The sequence below is a fragment of the Mauremys mutica genome, chromosome 2 (genome assembly GCF_020497125.1).
Source record: "Mauremys mutica isolate MM-2020 ecotype Southern chromosome 2, ASM2049712v1, whole genome shotgun sequence".
Lineage (NCBI taxonomy): Eukaryota > Metazoa > Chordata > Testudines > Geoemydidae > Mauremys > Mauremys mutica.
The window spans coordinates 43,174,754-43,194,515 of record NC_059073.1 but is presented as its reverse complement, the minus strand read 5'-3'; the positions used below and the strand labels follow the sequence as shown (position 1 = coordinate 43,194,515).

At 41.9% G+C, this 19,762-nt stretch overlaps 1 protein-coding gene across 1 annotated transcript in view; it reads left to right on the top strand.

The window, feature by feature from the left end:
- MTDH (metadherin) overlaps positions 1-19,762 on the top strand; it is a 53,668-nt gene that overhangs the window by 12,183 nt on the left and 21,723 nt on the right. Inside the window, exons 3-7 of the mRNA XM_045004648.1 lie at positions 8,735-8,819; positions 9,443-9,622; positions 11,172-11,240; positions 13,856-14,107; positions 17,291-17,377. Coding sequence (XP_044860583.1) covers positions 8,735-8,819; positions 9,443-9,622; positions 11,172-11,240; positions 13,856-14,107; positions 17,291-17,377 — 673 coding nt within the window. The remainder of the gene's footprint in view (positions 1-8,734; positions 8,820-9,442; positions 9,623-11,171; positions 11,241-13,855; positions 14,108-17,290; positions 17,378-19,762) is intronic.

The window sequence follows — 19,762 nt, the reverse complement described above, 5'->3', positions numbered from 1 at the left end:
AAGTACTCCTGTTCTTTTTGCGGATACAGATGAACACTGCTGCTACTCTGAAATTTGGCTGTTATAGTTCCATCTATTTTGTCATGATTCTCTTTGAAAATTATCATCAGAATAGACCAGTTCTTAATAAATGGCTCAGAACAGTCAACCACTGAATTCAAGTGCATATCTTGGGTACAATTAGTTTGGATCCTTCTTGCTTCAGTGAAACTGAAGCAAAATGGTTGTTACAGAAATATTTTGCAATTTCAACATTTTCCTTTATTCCTGGAGTTGTATTTTAGTCAAATGAGCATTGAATCCATATGTTATAAGTTTTCAGGTTGCCTTCATTTTCATCATCTGGATTTCTTCTCATCTTTGCTACATTTGCAGCTTGTCTGTGAGAAAGGTCCACACTTGAATTTTGTTCTGTTACCTGCTGCTACTTTTAAGTATTCTGCTGTATCGGTATTTCCCAATGTATCAATTGTTTCTGTAAGTCCCATTGTCTGTTGTCACACAAGCACATATTGCTGGATCGTTGTGTATATTGTTCCACCCATCAAGATTCAGAGTAATGAATTTTCCATCAATGTTTTTTTACACTCTTCAATTTCCTTCCCATACACTGTATCCAGCAATGTCATCTCTGTCCAATGGAGTGTAACCTGGTTGTAATGTTTGAACCATGTCAATTAAATGTTTGTTCTGAATGGGACAGAAGAGAGATCTTGTTGCATAAGTGACCTGGGCAATTTTCTGATTTATGGAGTCTTGCTGAAATTTGCTCATCCTGATGACAAACTCACCAATGGTTTTACTGGGTGATGAAGAAAGTAGTCTTTATTTAAAAAAAAAAAAAAAAGATGAGTCACTGTCTGACATATGTTTAATTGCAGCACTGCTAGTGGTACCAGCAGATGACTCTGAAGTTGTAGACATTGCAGGTGATGGACATTCATAACCTCCTATGTCTAAAGTTTACCATAAAACAAAACAGTAAAAAAAAAAAAAAGTAATTCTCTCTCCTGGAGTATTGCATATTGCACTGCTTTAAAAAGATTATAAATGAAAGATTCCTCCTTACTGCAGCTGTTTGTAACACTGTTTAAATTATATAATTTATTCTAAATTCAGTTTTATAGGGAAAATAACTAATAAATCATAAAAATTATCTAATTTTATTTAAATATTATCTTGAGCAACATACGAAACAGCTGGAGGAGGGAAAAAAACATTTTAAAAAATGTTAAAATTCATAAATACCTAATACGCTTTTAAACATGAAGTCATCATATAAGATGTTTGATTATATTGAGCCATAACAAATCATTTCAGAAATCCAACAGTAACAGTAATAATGTAATTGGCGAATGTTATGTTAGCTTGTTGTGGGGGCAGTTACATTTTGAACATATTTTGAAATTCATAAGAACTACATCCAAAATACAAATTTATGACAATAATCTAAGTTATCATTTATTAGCATAGTAAGAGATGGTATGCAGTCCATAAGAATGGTGCAAAAATAAATGTCCTAACCAGGTGATCCAGATTGTTCAGACATGTCCATATCAGCTTCAAAGTCATTGCCTTTGAGGCGCATTTGTCATAATGACATTCATTCTCACAACCAGAACTTGCATTTTTTGTTTTGCAGTTTACATTTAGCACGCGTTTCTTTTTTATCCAGAGGTACAGGAATTCCTTGAAAATATTCCCGAATAGGGTCCTTGTTATGACCTACAGCCATGGCGGTTTTTCCCTCCAATTCTCAGGTCTTGAAATCAACAGTAGAGGCTGTAGTCAAAAAAATGCTGTTCTTTCTTTCAACAGTGTCCTGCTTTGACACACGTGTTGCTCCTTTCTGGTTGAACACTCAACTCCTCCTTTGTTACATAACTCCAGTTCCACCCCCATCTCAACTTCCAGGAAAACACAAGAACTAACAACAATCCACGACTTCTGCTCATGTAACCCACATGTCTTTTGCATCGCAGTATTTTATTTGAAGAAAGTGGGAGGCAGCTAAGAAATTTAATGGATTTCTGTTTGCATGTATCTCTGTATAAACATACATGGAAACAGAGAGGGGCCATTTAGTTGAAGTGCCCCTGCCCACTGGCAACCCCACCGATCAGCACCTCCCAGTCAGCTGTCTTGTGGCATGCAGGAGGCTCGGAGGGGGAAGAATGAGGGCATGGCATGCTCAGGGGGATGGGGCAGAGCCAGGGATTGAGCAGCGAGCACCCCCCAGCACATTGGAAAGTTGGCACCTGTAGTTCCAGCCCCAGAGTCGGTGCCTATAAAAGGAGCCGCATATTAATTTTTGAAGAGCCGCATGTGGCTCCGGAGCTGCAGGTTGGCCACCTACAGAATCAAGCCCTTAATACAATATATGATCCACTATGCCATATTTATAAAGCTTGACTTCAAAAGTTAGTTTTTCCCCTCGTTGATTATTTATATAGAAAAGCAGCCTTTAAATCAAAGTTTGATAGAGGCTCATGGATTCAGCACATTTATTATTTAAATATTTTAAGAGATTGTAATAAGTTTAGGCCTTAATGTATTTTGTAGTAAATTCATATTTCATTTTAAACAGGTTTTTTAAAAAGAAACATAATTTAAATAAAATCTAAAGCATCTATTTAAATTAAAAGAAAATAGATTTTGCAGTGGATAAAAATATGAAGTCTTGGTGTAAATTGGTGCCCTTCAGTGTCAACTAAAAACAGCTCCAAGCCTCTTTTTCAACTTAGTGAGGATAGTTAGACAGCTATGTTAGTCATACTGGGAAATCACCCTCTTTCCATAAATGCGTTGCATTGTTAATAGCTTGAGTGCACTGAGTAGAATCTCCCAAGGCCCTGAGAGAGTGCTCTTTCTTTGTTTGGTTTAGAGGAGTAAACTGATGACTACAAGTTAAGTATTTTTCCATATCTAAAAAATTACATGGCGTACATTGAGTTTTTTTGTATTGGTGCTCCTCTTGTGTTTCTGCAATTCTTTGCTGTCTTTCTCTTCAGGGGCCACAAGCCTCACTTATTCCTTGAAGATGGTTACAGTTTTCTGCTTGTCATCTCCAGAATGGTCTTGTACTGAAGATGCATGTGTACTGTCTGCAATTTGGCCACTTCCCTCTTCATTCTTCTTCTCTGCCTTGTTCAGTTACACAAGAGCAAAAAATAAGTGATTCAACTTAATTTGCCATACATGTCTGCCATCCATTGGAAAGTGACAAACTAGAGCAAATGGAAAGCTCCTTAAAGCTCCTTCATAGCTAGTTTTATTTGCAAGCTTGAAAAAAGCATGCATCATCTTGAATCAGTACTTTTCTTATGGCAGGGAAGGGAAACTTATTTTTACATTCTCTATTTTCCTCTGTATAGAGGCCCACACATCTGCCTGATTTTAAGTTTTTTTTGCTAGTCTGCCAAGTTCTTAATGTATCTTTCAGCTGATGCAGAGCCAAGATTGGCAGCCTTCTGTGCAGCAGAAGGTGATCATTTAGAATGAATAGAACCCTTATTTTGTACAGTCATCTTGCACCTCCTGACTGTTTTAGTCAGTGATATAACTGAGATGGCGACTGATGTTAGAAACCTTGACTGAGTTTGGCAGGTTTTGGAAAAAGTAGATATGTATCATGTTCCAGTAACTGATATTAGGAAAGCAAAGATGATAAACTTTAAGTTCTGATTTATTTATTAAATCCTTGTTTACAGCAACATAAATTCCCTATTTGTAAGGCTCTATAAAAACATGTAATGTGACTTTTTCATAGAAAAGCTGGATGTTAAATTTGGATGTCTAATACTCTAATCGGTTTTTTTAAAAATTAATTGTAGAATTTGTATGCAAGTTATTCTTGTGACTATGTAGGCCTTACTTAGTTTTTAATGTTTTTTCATTTGACTTTTCATGCTGCATTCTGAAGGTGATGGGTCAAGCAGAGGAGCAGTTGGGTTTGTGCCCTCTTTTTTGGAGGTGTGGGGGGGATGATGATGATAAAGAGATGGAATGAGGGGGCTGTTAAAGCAAAGCAGAAAAAAGGCTTTTTTTGTTTTAAAAAGAAGTGTTTAGGTCCTTTTTTGCCAGGAAGATTTTGATGTCTGGAGAACTTCTGAAATAGTGACCTCACAAGAGCCAACAGTGGAAGTTGAGCAGTGACAGGCAATTGGTTTATAGTCTGTTTACTTTTTGGGGGAACACCTATTACATGGTGCTCACTAGAACTGGCTAGTCAGTTTTTCAAAGGTTGTTTTTTTGTTTTTTTTGGTTTTAAAAAAAATACTTTTTTTTGAAAGCTCCCCCTTCTGTCAGATGCAACAAATTGTAACTCTTTTTAACATTAACTGCCCTTTATATCCTTAGTTAAATGCTTTCTTATAAAATAGTAGTTTAGTTTAAGAATATGTACAGTATTTTCAGTTCCCCTAACCCAGCTGGGTTATTTTTCTTTGTACCTAATTTAGTTTACTTTTAGTTTACTACGATAGCAAATGCAGGGACAAAGAAATGTTTGAAACTTACCCTTGTTCTTTTGCGGGGGAGGGAGGTTATGAAGAGGAGTCAGTAGCCCTCCCATACTCAGTGCGTGGTTCCCGGTTACTGAAAAAGTGATCCTTCTGCCTTATAGTTAAGGCTTTGTTTTAGTCACGAGTATTTTTAGTAAACATCATGGACAGGTCACGGTCAGTAAACAAAAATTCACAGCCCGTGACTTGTCTATGACTTCTGCTATATACCCCTGACTAAATCTTGGGGAGGGAACAACCTGGCGGCACGTGGCCTGGGACCCCCGCTGGTGCTGGGGAGGGGGCATGGGGTGGAGGTGTGCAGCCTGGGACCCCCGCTGGTGGGGGGGTGCGGGGTGGCAGCACGGGGCCTGGGACCCCCGCTGGGGCGTGGGGGAGGGGGCGCGGGGCGGCGGTGTGGGAGCCAGGACGCCTGCTGCGGGGAGGGGGAGGAAGGTTTTCTGGGATCAACAGACTATATACCTGGCTCCGCGCCTCTGTCTAGGAGCTGAGCAAAGGGGATGTTACAGCTTCCAAGGAGCCCCTAGGTAAGCGCTGCCCAGAGCCTACCTCACCCCATACCATGCTGCAACCCCCTCCCACACCCAAACTCCTGCTGCTGCGGGGGGGGAGGGGAGGGAACGGTGGCCCGAGACTGCCCCAGCAGTGGCCAGTGGGCCTGCTACCGGGGCTGCTTTAGCTGCCCCTGAGCCAGACACACCAACTGCTGCAGAAATCACAGAGGTCACGGAAAGTCACTGAATCTGTGACTTCCGTGATCTCCATGACAAACTTGCAGCCTTACTTAGACTTGGAAGGACTCTATTTAAATCCACAGATGTCAGTTAATGTCAATTTCAGCTTACACTGAAATGGATGAAGAAAAAATTCACCAGTAACAGTTGGTGTGAGTACAGCTTCTCCTGCCCCGTCGCCTAGTGCCAGCAGCCATGCAGGGAGCCCTGCAGTCACAGGAGTGAGGGAGCCAGGGCCATGACAGTGGGGCTACTGAGGGTTCCTGGTATGGCTAGGGACACTGGATCCCTGCCACCGCAAGGTGAGGAGGAAGGCTCTGGTGCTAGCAGAGCAGAGACCCTGGCCATGGCTGCCAGGAGGAGGAGCCGCCTCTGGCTGTGGGGAGGCCACCTTGATGCTGAATGGCTCCTGCCCAGGTACAGAGCCATTCAGTAGCAGGATTGCCTTCCCCAGGGAACGGGGCTCATCCTCTTCTTCCTCCTTGCAGTCCTGGCAAGTGTTCTTTACTGTGCTGCGCCAGAGCCGTCCCCACACCTTGTGCCTGCAGGGATTGGGTGTCTCTGGTCCTGTAGCAGCGTAGAGAGCCTTCTGCATGTCTACTGTCACGTCCCTGCTCTCACCAGCTGGGAGTGCCAAGAGTCCCTTCTCTGTTCCACCAGGATTGTAGCTCTTCTTGGGCCTGACCTCTGCAGAGATTGGGTGTCACTGGCCCTGTGACAGTGCAGAGAGCCCTCTACAGCCCCACTGTCATGGGAGTGAAGGAGCGGCCATGACAGAAGGGCTACAGAGGGCTCGTTGCATGTCCACAGGGCCAGTGACATCTGGTCCCTGTAGGCCCAGGTTGTGGGGACAGTTGTAGTCCTGGCAGGGCAGAGCAAAGACCTCTGGCCAGAACTGCAAAGAGGAAGAAGAGTCCCCAACCATGGAGTGTCTCTTCTGGCCTGCTGGGACCAACAGCCTCCCCTGCACCTTGTTCCTGCAGGGATCAGGTGTCACCAGCCCTATGGCAATGGAGGGAGCCCTCTGCAGCTCTGCTGTCATGGGCCTGCTCACTTACTCAGCCAGAAGTGAGAGAGCCATCCCCAGACAGGAACTACATAGCAGTGAGGTGATCTCGTCATCCTCCTTGCAGGCCTGAGTAGGTGTCTGCTCTTCCAGCCAGGACTGCAGCCTCCCCTGTACCTCACACTCAGGAGTCTTGGGCCTCTTGGCCGTGCTGAGAGCCCTCTGTACCCCACTGTCAGTGCTGCCCTAACCCCAATACTACTCTCCTTAATTTTCACAGTTGTAAAAATAAAAATTATTAAATATTAAAAAAATCTATATTGTTGAAATTGCAAAAAATAAAAATATAATTCTGCCAAGCCTATATACAATTTACTTTCTGGACCCATTGTGTCTGCTCTGATAACAGTGAAAGTTTAGGGCTTCCCTGGTGGAATGCATCAGTTAACTCAAGGTACTTCTTTGCATAGATTTATATAGTTTGAGGCCAGAAGGGACCATTAGGTGATGTAATTTGACTTCTGTATATCACAGGCCATAAAATTTCATCCAGTTTTCCTGTGTTGAGCCAAATAGTTTATTTAGCTAACGCATGTTAGAGAGAGTCTCAATTTGAAGACCCCAAAAGATGCAGGATGTTTGCCTTGGTAGTTTTTACAGGATTTACTCCTGGGGGAATTCTGAGCCACTGCGCAATGCAGAATTTTGCAGAAATTAATATGTGCGCAGAATTTCCTTTCCCCCTCAGAAATGGGATGCAATGCTGTTGGCCACCAATAGGGGCCTCTGAACCCCGTAGAACCCAGCTTGCACACAGAAGACACTGCCGGGGGGAGGGGGAGGGAGATAGAGCATTCCTGGCAGCTGCAGTTCCCAGCATGCCCTCAGGGAAGGAGACTGTGCAGGAAACTCCATGTAAGCCTGAGACCAAGCATCAAACTTTCTCCCTCTGGATCCCTGGGCTAGGGTGACCAGATGTCCCGATTTTTATAGGGACAGTCCCGATTTTTGGGACTTTTTCTTATATAGGCTCCTATCACCCCCACCCCCTGTCCCGATTTTTCACACTTGCTGTCTGATCATCCTACCCTGGGCTCTGGGGGGAAGGCGATGTGGGTATCTGAGGGGGGGGGGGCTGTGGCTGGACTCTATGGGGAGGGGGGTTGGGTGTATTGGCTAGGGGAGCACTGTGGCTGGGCTCTGGGCAGGGGGGAGGAGTTGTGGGTCTCTGGCCCCCTGGCTGGGCTCTGGGAGGGGAGGAAGCAGAGAAACAGGAATTGGGTTGTCATAGGGGTTTCTTTAACTCTACTCCTGGGGAATTTTTGTGTGTATCTGAATTGTTACAGACGTACTTGCTGACAGGTATTTTGAAATAAATTACCAAAATAATTGAAACTGGTGTGATTATGTAGTGGTATTTTGAAAAATAAAATTAGCAGAATTTTAAAATATTGTTCACAGAATTTTTTTGTTTTTGCTGCAGAATGACCCCAGGAGTAAGTGTTCAAATTATAAAGCAGGCACAAATTTTTAAATTTGTCTGGCTTCAGCTTCCAGCAGTTGGTTTGTGTTATGCATTTCTCTATGTGATTACAGAGCCCTTTAGTACTTGGCATTTTCTCCCAGTGAAGGTACTTAGTTGTAATCAAATTACCTCAGTTGTCTTTTGGCAAACTAAACAGACTGTGCTCTTTAAGTCTCTAACTGTAGAGCATTTTCTCCAGCCCTTAAATCATTCTTTTGTCTCCTTCCTGCATCATCCAATTTTTCAATGTCTTTTTAAAAACGTGGACAGCAAACCTGCACACTGTATTCCAGTATGTCTCACTAATGCCATATACAGAAGTAAAATCACTTTTCTACTTCTACTTACTATTCCCCCGGGTGTTTATCTGAGGAATGTGTTAGGCCTTTTTGTCAGTGTTGCACTGGGAGCCCATTATGAGTTGCTTATGCACTATGACCCCTAAATCATTGTGTTCCAGGATACAGTCCCCCATTTTGTAGATATAGCCTGCAGTCCTTGTTCCTAGATGTAAAACTTTTAATACAGTCAAATGCAAATACATTTTGTTTTAATGGGTCCAGCTTATCAAACAATCCAGATTGCTCTGTATGACTGGCCTATCCTCACTTGCTGATCCTCCAGTCTTTGTCATTGGCAGATTTTGTCAGCAATGGTTTGGGAGGGGGGGAGGTTTGCTCTATTTAAATATTAAAAAACAGAGCAAAAAAACCATTCCCCCCACCACCACCACACACTACACTTTTCATACTGAAGAAATGTTTCCTAAAAGCCACTACTTTGGCACTAACCAATAGGTTAATCTTGCAAAGTGTCTTTCATTTCTAATCTGTAAATATCTTTTAATTCTTACAACTTTTTATAACAATATTTTCTTAATACCTGTAATAGAAACATTTAGTCTCTTTAATAAAATAAGACTGAATTATTGCTTTTTTAATTTTAGTCAAAAAAGAATAAGAAGAAATCAAAGGGAGATGCTAAAACGGTTCAGGACCTGTTACGTCTCGATGGAAAAGAAGCAGATGAAGGTACTAAGAACAGCATTGATAAGGCAATGCAGTGAGACTTTTTAGCCTACATGCTATCTGAGATTTACTTGCTTAAACATATAACAAAATTAATTAGCTGATGTCATAATCTTAAATCGGATATGTGGTCATGTAGTGGTTACTACATGGTGAAATGTTCTTAGATTAAGACTATTTGCATGCTGAATATCTGAAAATCCAGGATTTCTGGAACAGAAAAGTTAAGGTGGTAGCTTCAGAACTGGGGTGTTGGCAAAATTTTGATCTGTGAATGTTGGATTATAAGGGTTGAAAAATACTAAAATTGTTCATCAAAGGCAATCATCCTACATCTTATTCTTCCTGAAGTGTTGTGGCTCATACGGTTTGAGTGGTTGTAAAAACAAAATACTATTATTCTCACATCCGGAAAAAGGACATACTGGCTTTTCAAGCATGCCATTTAAACTCTTACATGTAAAGTTCAGTTACTTACCCTTGTTCTCAACTTTATCTATTGGTTTCAGTCTATCTTATTGCTAATTCTTAAATTAAACTTGGTTCCTAGTTAAATTTTAATTGTATTATTCTTTTACCATTGTATTACTCATTTAATGCCATTTTTATTTATGGGGATATTTTAGGAGCTTGGGAAACTAAAATCAGTAACCGTGAGAAAAGGCAGCAGCGTAAGCGTGACAAGGTACTGACTGACGCTGGTCCAATAGAACCAAATCTCCCTGGGATGGAAAATGCAGTTACAGTAACCACTGAACAACTAATACCTACACCATCTTTTCCAGTTGGTCCCAGAAAAAATAAAGGTATGATGTTGTAGAAAGAAAGAATACTTGAAAAATAAGCAGTGTTCCCTTTAAATGCATTATAATAGGAAGGGGATATATCCATGTAAAGGATATTGGAACTGGACGTTGTAATACTTTGTGTGGATTTAAGGAATCAAGGGTGGAGGAAAAGCTAAAAGAACAGCATTTAACAGAAGATACCTGTCCCTCTAAGATTCCAATTATTGGGTCCATGTTTTCAGCTGAAGCAGGTGAGAACTGTAAAGCCTTGTGCCTCTTGGAACCTATAGAAGCATCCCTCAATCAGGTACCTAGTCTGGCCCCTTCCCACCACTATCTGTGTTCTTTTCTGACTGTGTTGGGAAAGATTTTCCTTGTTTCACAGATCATTCCTGATTTTTTTTGGCAGATCCCAATGTTTTTTTAAGCAGCCTCTTCTCACCCTTCCCTCCCTTTTGTGGTCAGTTTGTTTTCTGTTAAACTGAAACACAAACTACGTGTTTTCCCCCTTTCCACCACCATACCAGTTCTACTTTGTCTGAGCATTGTTTGCGTAACTGATGGTACCACAGCTTATCAGTTTCCCCAGCCCCACAAGAAGAGCGGAAAGACACCATTTTGTTGGCCTACTAGATACCAGATTTCCTCTAGACAGTCTGGTACCTGTTGATGCACCTGAGTGCCTAATTAAACAAAGAACAATGCATCAAGTGTTCTGACATAGCAGCAGAAAGCTTGAGCCTAGCTCTTCTCTGGTGCTTTACTACATTACATTCACATTCTGACTTTGACTCCTTGCATTGTTGATGCCTCAGATCCTGGTTTCTTCTTTGATCAGAGCTTGTTTCCATCCTGACTGAATGCACTGTCATTGCACTCAAGTACCATGTCAGTTTTCCCTTTCACTGGAGGCATGTAGGAAGTCAGGCAACCCAGCAACTTCAAGAAATGTATTGACTGTAACTGTATTGCGATCTTTATGGACATAGATTACAGTAGTCATTAATCTGAGCAGGGACCATGGCAGTGTGTAGTGCACAATCAATTCTCAGATGTCACCTTGCACCAGGTTAATCTGAAAGGAGTTCAGCTGCATCTGTAGCACTGCCTGGGTTGGTTAAGAGGTAGAAACAGTGGTTTCCTTTTATAATAATGTCTGGAAGAGGCTAACAGAGGTGTTTGCAATGAAATGACCTCTTCCACCTGGTCTGGGCATGCTGCTCATGAGCACTGGAAAAATAGCTGGGCTCCTTTCAAATTAACTTTCTTAAACTGAATTAAAAGTTGATTAGGGTTCCTTGATTTAAATTCTGAGATATCTAAACTGTATATAAATCAAATAGCCTTTGAGATTAAATGCCCATATTTTTGGTTTTAATATAGCTTCTAAAAAATTGCTGTATTTGCAAATTTCTCCTTTAGTTTAGAATGTAAATATTTTTTGCCTGTTAATGATTGTTGAAGAGCTGATCCTCTGAAGTATAATTTGGCCTTTGGTAATGAATACTTACTATAGATGCATGTAATGGGATGTACAATGGTTTGTAAAGACTTTCTCTTTAATCAGGTGATACAATTCTGAATGTTCAAGTTAGCAGCTCTAAATCTGCAAAGGGAGATTCAACAATTCAGCAAGGTAAAAGGATTTATGACTAGTGTGCATGCTAATTTGTTAATCTGAGTAATAGTTTCCTATGCAGAACTAGAACTCCACCTTGTCAGAGTGCAGGATGCTGTGCAGTCCATGATTTAGAACTTTTTTCTCAGTTATGCAATTGCTTGCTCTTCAGTTGTGGGTGTCTGACTTGCACAGTCATTGTACAGTTATTTCTCAATAACAGTACATTGGCTATACACACTCTTTACCCCCTAGTTACTCTAATAATACTGCTGTACTGTACCTAGAATTTTTATGCTGTTTATACCTGGTATAGAAATGACTACTGAGTAAACCACAAACATTTGGGTCTTGGAACAACATTTGGGGACTGTCCAGTCTAGCCTTAAGTATTCACTTTCTCAAGTTAATGAGTTAAGTTGCCTTAAATAAATAAATAAAATATATGCCTCAACATATTTGCTTTGAGTTAAACACACAGGTCCTGAATCTAAGGAATCTGATATGCAGTTTGGGCACAAATAGGTCATTTGACACCTAAATACCACAGTAGTGGGCATATGTAGATTTTGCACATGCAAATACCTGTTGGTGCACGGAATTACTATAATTTTAGCCCAACTCTCTGAAAATTGGGCTCAAATTATAAAAACTTATGTTTTGAGTGTTGAGGCTTATAGTTAGTCTTTCTTGTAAGAGAAGCTGATCCAGGAACATTTGGGAAACTGTTTAACTCTGGCCCTTGTCAAATGCAGATGGTAACTATTTAAGTCTGTAGTATAACTGACTACATTTACAGGAGAATGTTAAGCTAGCTGGTGGATGTAGCTGTGACCAAGTATAGTCCATGTAGTTTGGTAGATCAACATTATGTTGCATTATAAGAAATGACATCCAGTAGAAAGCAGTTCTTTTGCTGTCAATCCTTCAGAGCTTTGCTTCACAAGCAAACTACTGTTGATGTGCAGCACTGCTAGAGAAAAAGATGTGTGATAAAGAGATTAATGCATATATTTTATTCAGGTTCTTGTACTACTGTCCACCTTCTTGGCACTCATAGCTTTCCAGGAGGACAGCCTGTTACAGTAGTGACTGTGGTCATCTTCAGGGCTAGGATATCCCAAAAAGCTGTGGATATTTTTATGCTGTACTAGACAGTGAAGAAAACCAAATTTAAGGGGCAGAACATGGAATATTTATCTCTACGTTTTCAGATTTAATAAGACCAATACTTATATGCCCTTTTCAATTTGGAAAGCTCCTGACTATTCAGATGGGATTTTTTCACTAGGCTTACTTCCTGAATAAAATGGAAACCTTCCTTCATCCCATCCTAGTTCTGAACTACCAGAAGGGGCTTCCCACAGCTCTCTCAATTGCTGCTTCCCTGGTGGAAGAGAGACAGCTCTTGACAGAGCTAGAGGTTCCCTTTTTAATGCATGAGGGAGAAGTAACAGTGGGCAGGAAGTAGCAGCCCTTTAAGGGAGAGAAGAGCACAGTGAGGCACAGCCTTCTGATGTTGCTTTCTATTTCTCCCAGCTATGAGAGTGAAGGGGCACTAGTCATCAGAACCAGAGGACCAAGAGAGACAGAGTAGCTGCCCCTCTTCCATTACCATGTAGAGAAGCCGCCTTGATGTCCCATTTTGGCTCTCTTCTATTATGTCCCTCCTGGCTCCTGCAGTGGTTCCTGACATCAGTACTCCCTCCTCTCGCATTCCTTTTTCAGTGTTCTCTTGATCCCAAACAGTGTTGCAGCATTGTTGTAAAAGTTACTTTTTCTGCTGTCAGCAGTTCATCCAGAATACAGTTCCTTTTCAGTTATGTACATACAGGTTAGGATGTTTCTGCTTTACTGGTTTTATTCTTATGAGCATGCAAGAGTATTCAAGTACTCCAGAATTGGGCCGGTGCAACTAACCTTGCTAGAATCTAAACTCTTAATACCCAGGATTCTCATTTGTTTAGCATACTTTGTTGTAAAGTGCCATGTTTGCTTATGGCAATATGTAAATACCACAACACACTACCATATTGGGATCAGAGTTCTACACCTGGGCCTGCAAGGAACACTATGCACTGCTGTCTCTTGTCCCCCAAAATCTGACTGAAAGAATAATATTGACGGACTTTGGAGAGAGCAGTGTTTAGCCACCCCCACTAGGAAGAAGGTGAAGCAAAAGAAGGATGTGGAGCAAAAAAGGATATACTGGAGGCCCTCTAGGCACGAAGAGAGGGAAGGAAAGAAGGGGGGGGAATAGAATCCTGTTCTCTAACATTGCAGGAGGAAGGCAGAGTGTTAAAACATTTCAGTATCTTCACAGGAATGGAGCCTACAGGCAGAGGTGAGGGACACAGATGATAGAAGTGTTAACATTTGAAACATGAGTGTTACTGTAGATCTAACTTTAGACATTTCAGCCTTAACAAGTTCACCTATTTTAGAGGCTAAGAGATTTATTGTAACAATTCATAGTTTGTGTTAAAACTGTCTTGCAACTGCATATGATTCTGGTATATAATATTTAGTTGCCAATGACCAAAATTCAATAATGAACTTGATTTCTTTATAGTCAAGTAATATTTTTAACTCTTCATCCAGTTACTTTTTTTAACGTGTTTTTATTTTTTAAGTTTCTTCAGGGTTGAATGAAAGTCCTACTGTAAATGGAGGAAATTGGAATGAGAAGTCTGTAAAAATCTCCTCAGAGATCAGTGCCGGTGAGGAGAAATGGACATCTGTTCCATCAACTACAGCAGGGAAGAGGAAAACTGAGACATGTGCTTGGGGTCAGGACACTGGAGATGCTAGTGGAAATGGAAAAGATTGGAGTGTATCCCTTGTGAGCAGGTCCTGGGGAGAGCGTACTTTGTTTCCTAGCATTGGTAAGTATTGCTTCATGCAAGCATTCTTGCACCTTTTAGTAAAGGTAAAACAATGTTGGGATTCTTAAAAACATAATTGTCATTTTGTAATCTTGTTGCTGTTTAGTATAAAGTTATTTCCTTGGTTAATATTGATAAATTGAGTCCTGGTGTTTAGGAAAACAATCCAGTTCAGCTGCTTTGAACTGCTATATTTTATATTTGTAACACATTAAATTTGCCAGGTTAATTATGGGGAAATGTTTTTTCCCTACAGTCACCTAGAAAACTGCCTGCCCTCCCCCAAAGCACTACTAAAAATCCATAGTGTAAAAATGTAGAAATGGTTGGTTGAGAGCCTTGTGGATATATTTTTTGTTTTTTTAGTAATTCATTTTTTTTTTAAGTGGTGGCTAATGAATTCTGAATCCAAGGCATTTTCAACTTGATCACAAAGAAATTCCAGTTTTATTTAAGTAAACATTTGTTTACTAATGTTTATTAAACATTGGTCTTTACTGGGATTTTTTGAGGCTTATATTTGAGGTAAATATTGAAGACTTTTTTTTTTCTAAAAAATAAACTGTAGGCAATTCAGCACCAATGAGCAACTCCATGGCAAAAGCATTTTTTACTTTTTAGAGAAGTCTGAATTTGGAAGGCACGGGGGAGCAAGCCTCTCAAAATTGGCTGGATATTGCAAGCTGATGGAGCGAGGTGCAAGTTTAGGGCCTCAGCATTGACTGTGAGATAATGCTTCAATACTGAAACACCCCATGCCTCTAACTGTCACCTACTACCCTACACTGGAACCTATATAGGGTATAGTTAAACAGTTACAACCCATGCTCGAGGACCACATCCTGAAAGAGCAGGGGTGGGCAAACATTTTGGCCTGAGGGCCACATTGGTGTTGCGGAACTGTATGGCGGGCCGGGTAGGGAAGGCTGTGCCTCCCCAAACAGCCTGGCCCCTGACCCCATCCACACCCCCGCCTCCTGACAGCCTCCTCTCTCCCCAGAATCCCATGCCTATCCAACCACCATTGACCCTCGGAACTCCCTGCCCCTTATCTAACCCCACTCCCCGCCCCTTTAGCATGCTGCTCAGAGTGGCAGGAGCTTGCAGCTGCGCAGCCAGGCCGGAGCCAGCCACGCCACGCCACCCAGACCGCTGGCGTCGTGTTGCGCTGAGGCTGGGGACTAGCCTCCCCAGCCGGGAGCTCAGGAGCCGGGAAGGACGGTCCCATGGTCCAGATGTGGCCCACGGACTGTAGTTTACCCACCTCTGTGAAAGAGAGATCTTTCCTAAGCCCCCCTTTCTGGTGTTCAAACAACCCCTGCAGCCTTACCATAATCAGAATCCCCACAGACCAGAACCTACCAACTCAAAGCAGCACCAGACTCTCTGCCATAACAGATGCAAAACCTGCAGACATATTTCCACTGCCATGCTGATTAATACCTCCCAACACATCATCTTTCAAGATCTCTGGGTCCTATACATGCCTATCTCATGTGGTGTACCTCATCCAGTGCATTAAATGCCCCAGTAACAACTATGTGGGTGAAACCAGACAATCACTAAGCTCTCAAATGAACTTGTACAGAAAAATAAGACAAAAACGCCTTGTTACTGTAGACCGCGGGTCGACAACCTTTCAGAAGTGGTGTGCCGAGTCTTCATTTATTCACTCTAATTTAAGGTTTCACGTGCCAATAATACATTTTAAAGTTTTTAGACGGTCTCTTTCTGTAAGTCTATAATATATAATTAAACTATTGTTGTATGTAAAGTAGATAAGGTTTTTAAAATGTTTAAGAAGCTTCATTTAAAATTAAATTAAAATGCAGAGCCCCCCGGACCAGTGGCCAGGACCCAGGCAGTGTGAGTGCCACTGAAAATCAGCTCGCGTGCCACAGGTTTCCTACCCCTGCTGTAGACTAACACTTTTCACAAAATGATTGCTCCATATCTGACCTCTCAGTCCTTGTCCTCAAAGGAAACCTGCACAACAACTTTGGCCAGGTGTATACTACAGACTTATATTGGTACAACTGTGCCACTTGGGGGTGGATCAGTGACAGAGTTATACTGACCTAACCGCCTGTGTAGAGAGCACTATGTTGATGGGAGAGCTTCTCCTGTCAACACAGCTGCGCTAATGCAGCATTTTAAGTGTATATCTGCCCTTCAAAAGATGGACCAGGGCGCTTAAGTTCGTAACTTTGCTAGACATTAAAAACATGGTCTCAATAAAGACACTGGATAATTACAACAATCTGTAACCCCTAACCCTCCTCCCTTTGTTCTATGATTGCAGAGGTGTTAATGGGCCGTTTCACCTTGAATTGTCCCTTAGAACAGAAGTTCTCAACCATTTTCTTTCTGAGGCTCCTCCCAACATGCTATAAAAACTCCACAGCTCAGCTGTGCCACGACTTTTTCTGCATATAAAAGCCAGGATCGGCATTAAGGGATAGCAGCCTGGCAATTACGTGGGGCCCCATGCCACAGGGAGCACAGCAAAACTAAGTTGCTCAGGCTTTGGCTTCAGACCTGGGTGGCGATGCTCGGGACCCTGGGCTGCAGTCCTGTGTGGCAGGGCTTTGGCTTTCTGTTCTGGGCTCTAGCAATTCTAATGCCTGCCATCCTTAGCGGACCCCCCTGAAACCTGCTTGCAGCTCCCTAAGAGACCCCGGATCCCTGGTTAGGAACCACTGCCTTAGAATATGTTGCCATGCTAAACAATCTTTTCCACCTTGTATTAACCTGTGACACTGAAGCCATGTCTAAACTTAAATCAGTAGAACTATGTTGCTGGTGTCTCGCGGAGGTGGATTAACTACGCTGATGGGAGAAGCTGAGCCACTGCAGTGTTTTAAGCATAGACCTGCCCTAAGTACCTCTCCCAGGCCTGAAGAAGAGCACTGTGTAGCTTGAAAGCTTGTCTCTTTCACCAACAGAAGCTGGTCCAGTTAAAAAATATTACCTCACCCACTTTGTCGTCTTATAGTACTCAGTAAGCAAGAGTAAACTTAAAGCCACAGGTAATATTTTACTAGGATGAGACTTTGTCTTGCGGTTGGAATGTCTTCTGATTTTTTTGACCATATTGCTGCAGCTTTAGACAACTGATTTTTCGATGCCTTCAATATGGCAAAATAAAGTGTGAAATTATCAAGCTCTTTATTTTTTTTTCAGCTGCCTGGAATGTAGATGGAAGGATCAAGGCCTCTGAACCAAATTCTGCCTCTTTCACTTCCTTAGGACTAAATCCTGCAATTTCTGGTATGTTAAACTTTTCAAAGCATTTTCTACAACTATACTTAAATTAGACACCTTTTTTGCGGGGGGGGGCAATAATCGTTCTCTAGAAATGGTTATAGTTTGTGGTTCGCAAGACAGAGGCATTGTCTACACTTAAAAGGCTGCAGCAGTACGGATGCAGTTGCGCTGCTGTAGTGCTTCAGTGGAAACACTACATATGCCAGTTGGAGGGCTTCTCTCATCGGCATAGGTAATCCACCTCCCCAAGAGGCAGTAACTATGTCAACAGGAGAAACCCTCCCATCAACATAGCACTGTCTACACTGGGAGTTAGGTCAATATTACTGTGTTGCTCAGGGGGTGTGGATTTTCGTCATCCCTGAGCAACATAGTTATACTGACATAAATTGCTAGTGTAGTCTAAGCCTAAATTGTAGAAAAAGAATTTGCCACATCTTTAAGCATGGAATTGGTTTTTATGTATTATACATTTAAGTGTTATGCACTTAGAATAAATACCTCATTCTCCAAAAATGATAAATAAAAACCCAAAAGCTAGACTAAATATGAGATTGTCATCTCAGTGTTTTTTCCAGATCCTTCCTGTTCTGCTCATCAGAAGCAATCCATGTTTAGGATCACTTGGCCATTGCTGCAGATGTAAATTTCAGACTTCTGATGAAGGAGCATAAACATAATTCCCTAAAGATACCATATATGCAGGATTGTAAATCCTATGTCTTAACTCCTTAGTGTGGGACTGGAATAAATCCCTTAACTGTTAAGGTATTTTTACCCTAGAAAGTTGCAGTAGCAGAGAGGATTGCAAGCTAGACCTAATAACTCTTATATGCTACCTCTGCCAAGAATAAATACTGCTTTCTAAACACTGCATCACCTCCTAGAACAGTGTTTCCCAAACTTGGGACACTGTTTGTGTAGGGAAAGCCCCTGGTGGGCCGGGCCGGTTTGTTTACCTGCCCCATCCGCTGGTCCGGCCGATTGCGGCTCCCACTGGCTGTGGTTCGCTGTTCCAGGCCAGTGGGAGCTGCTGGAAGCAACGCGGGCCGAGTTTGGGAAACACTGTCCTAGAAGATCACTGTCAGCAAAGGAGAAGCGGCATGTTATCGACTGCACTTTTGTGTCATTCCAGTTCTGCTTTCCTTTTGTTGCATATTTATTTACCCATTCCTCCAGTCAACTTGGCATATTTACCTAAACTTTTTGTGAAGCAGTTGCATTGAGTGCTCATGCAAGTTCTGTGATGCATCTCAGCTGTTGCTTTTTTTTAGAGTTTCTGTCTTTCCTGTGGCACTTCCCCCCCCCCTCCTTTTCCACTGTTCCACAGATTATCTGACCTCCATTATCCAGCTCTTTGTATTAACTGAACAACCAGTGCGCACATGTCCAGAAGTGGGCAATCTTTCCTATGTCCGTTAGACAGTGCTGCAGCCTCACACTCTCCCATTCTCTGGATTATCTGAATTTTTGATTATCTAATCTAGCCCTGGTCTCAGTTAAATCAGATAAACCGGGTTCTGCTGTACTTTGGTATGTCTACACCTGGATGTGTCTCTTATCTGGTTGTTGTGTGTGCTTCAATGCTTCATCACCGTATTCTTTACACCCAGTATCTTGGCACTCCAACACCTGAGTTAGGTGCTCCAGTATCTAATTTCATAGAATTTAATGCCAGAAAGTACCTTTAGATCTAGTCTGATATCACAGGATGTTAAATTTCCCACAAATATTCCTATATTGAGCCCAATGAGTTTAGTTGGACTAAAACATATCAGTTCTCAGTAGACTAAACTGTTGTGTGCCACAGGCAGAAAATAGGAGAGACTTAAATCCCAGAAGTGGTAGCAATGCCTAACGTCCCAGCTATGGTAGGAAATTAATTACATGAGATTAGAAGGTGATCAATGTTCCATGCTGTAGAAGAAGTCATAAACCCACTCCAGGTCCCTGCCAATATCACTTGGGGAGAAATTGACAGATTTTGGGTCAGAAATTAATCAATTTGACCCTGATTGTGAGAGCAAGACATACCAGTCAGGCATCTAAGGAACAAGATTCTCTGTACCACCTCAAATCACTAATCTCCCCAATCTGGTGTCACATCCCCCATTTTGGCCAATCTCTGCTTTAGAGAAAGATGGGGGGGGGGGAAAAACCAGAGCAGAATAAACCGAGCCAGTTGTGCATCGGGGAAAAAATTCCTTCCCAACCTCTGCAGACAACTGTCTGAAGCCCTGAAGCATGAGATTTGATGTAGCTTCAAAGGTTATAAACAGGTTGAGAGAGGTTCAGGCAATCCTTTTATCCTAGTGGACCATGAAGAAAGGGAATGAATAAAAGGATTAATAGATTTCTCACTGCTACCTACTGTGTCTTCTGCGTGCT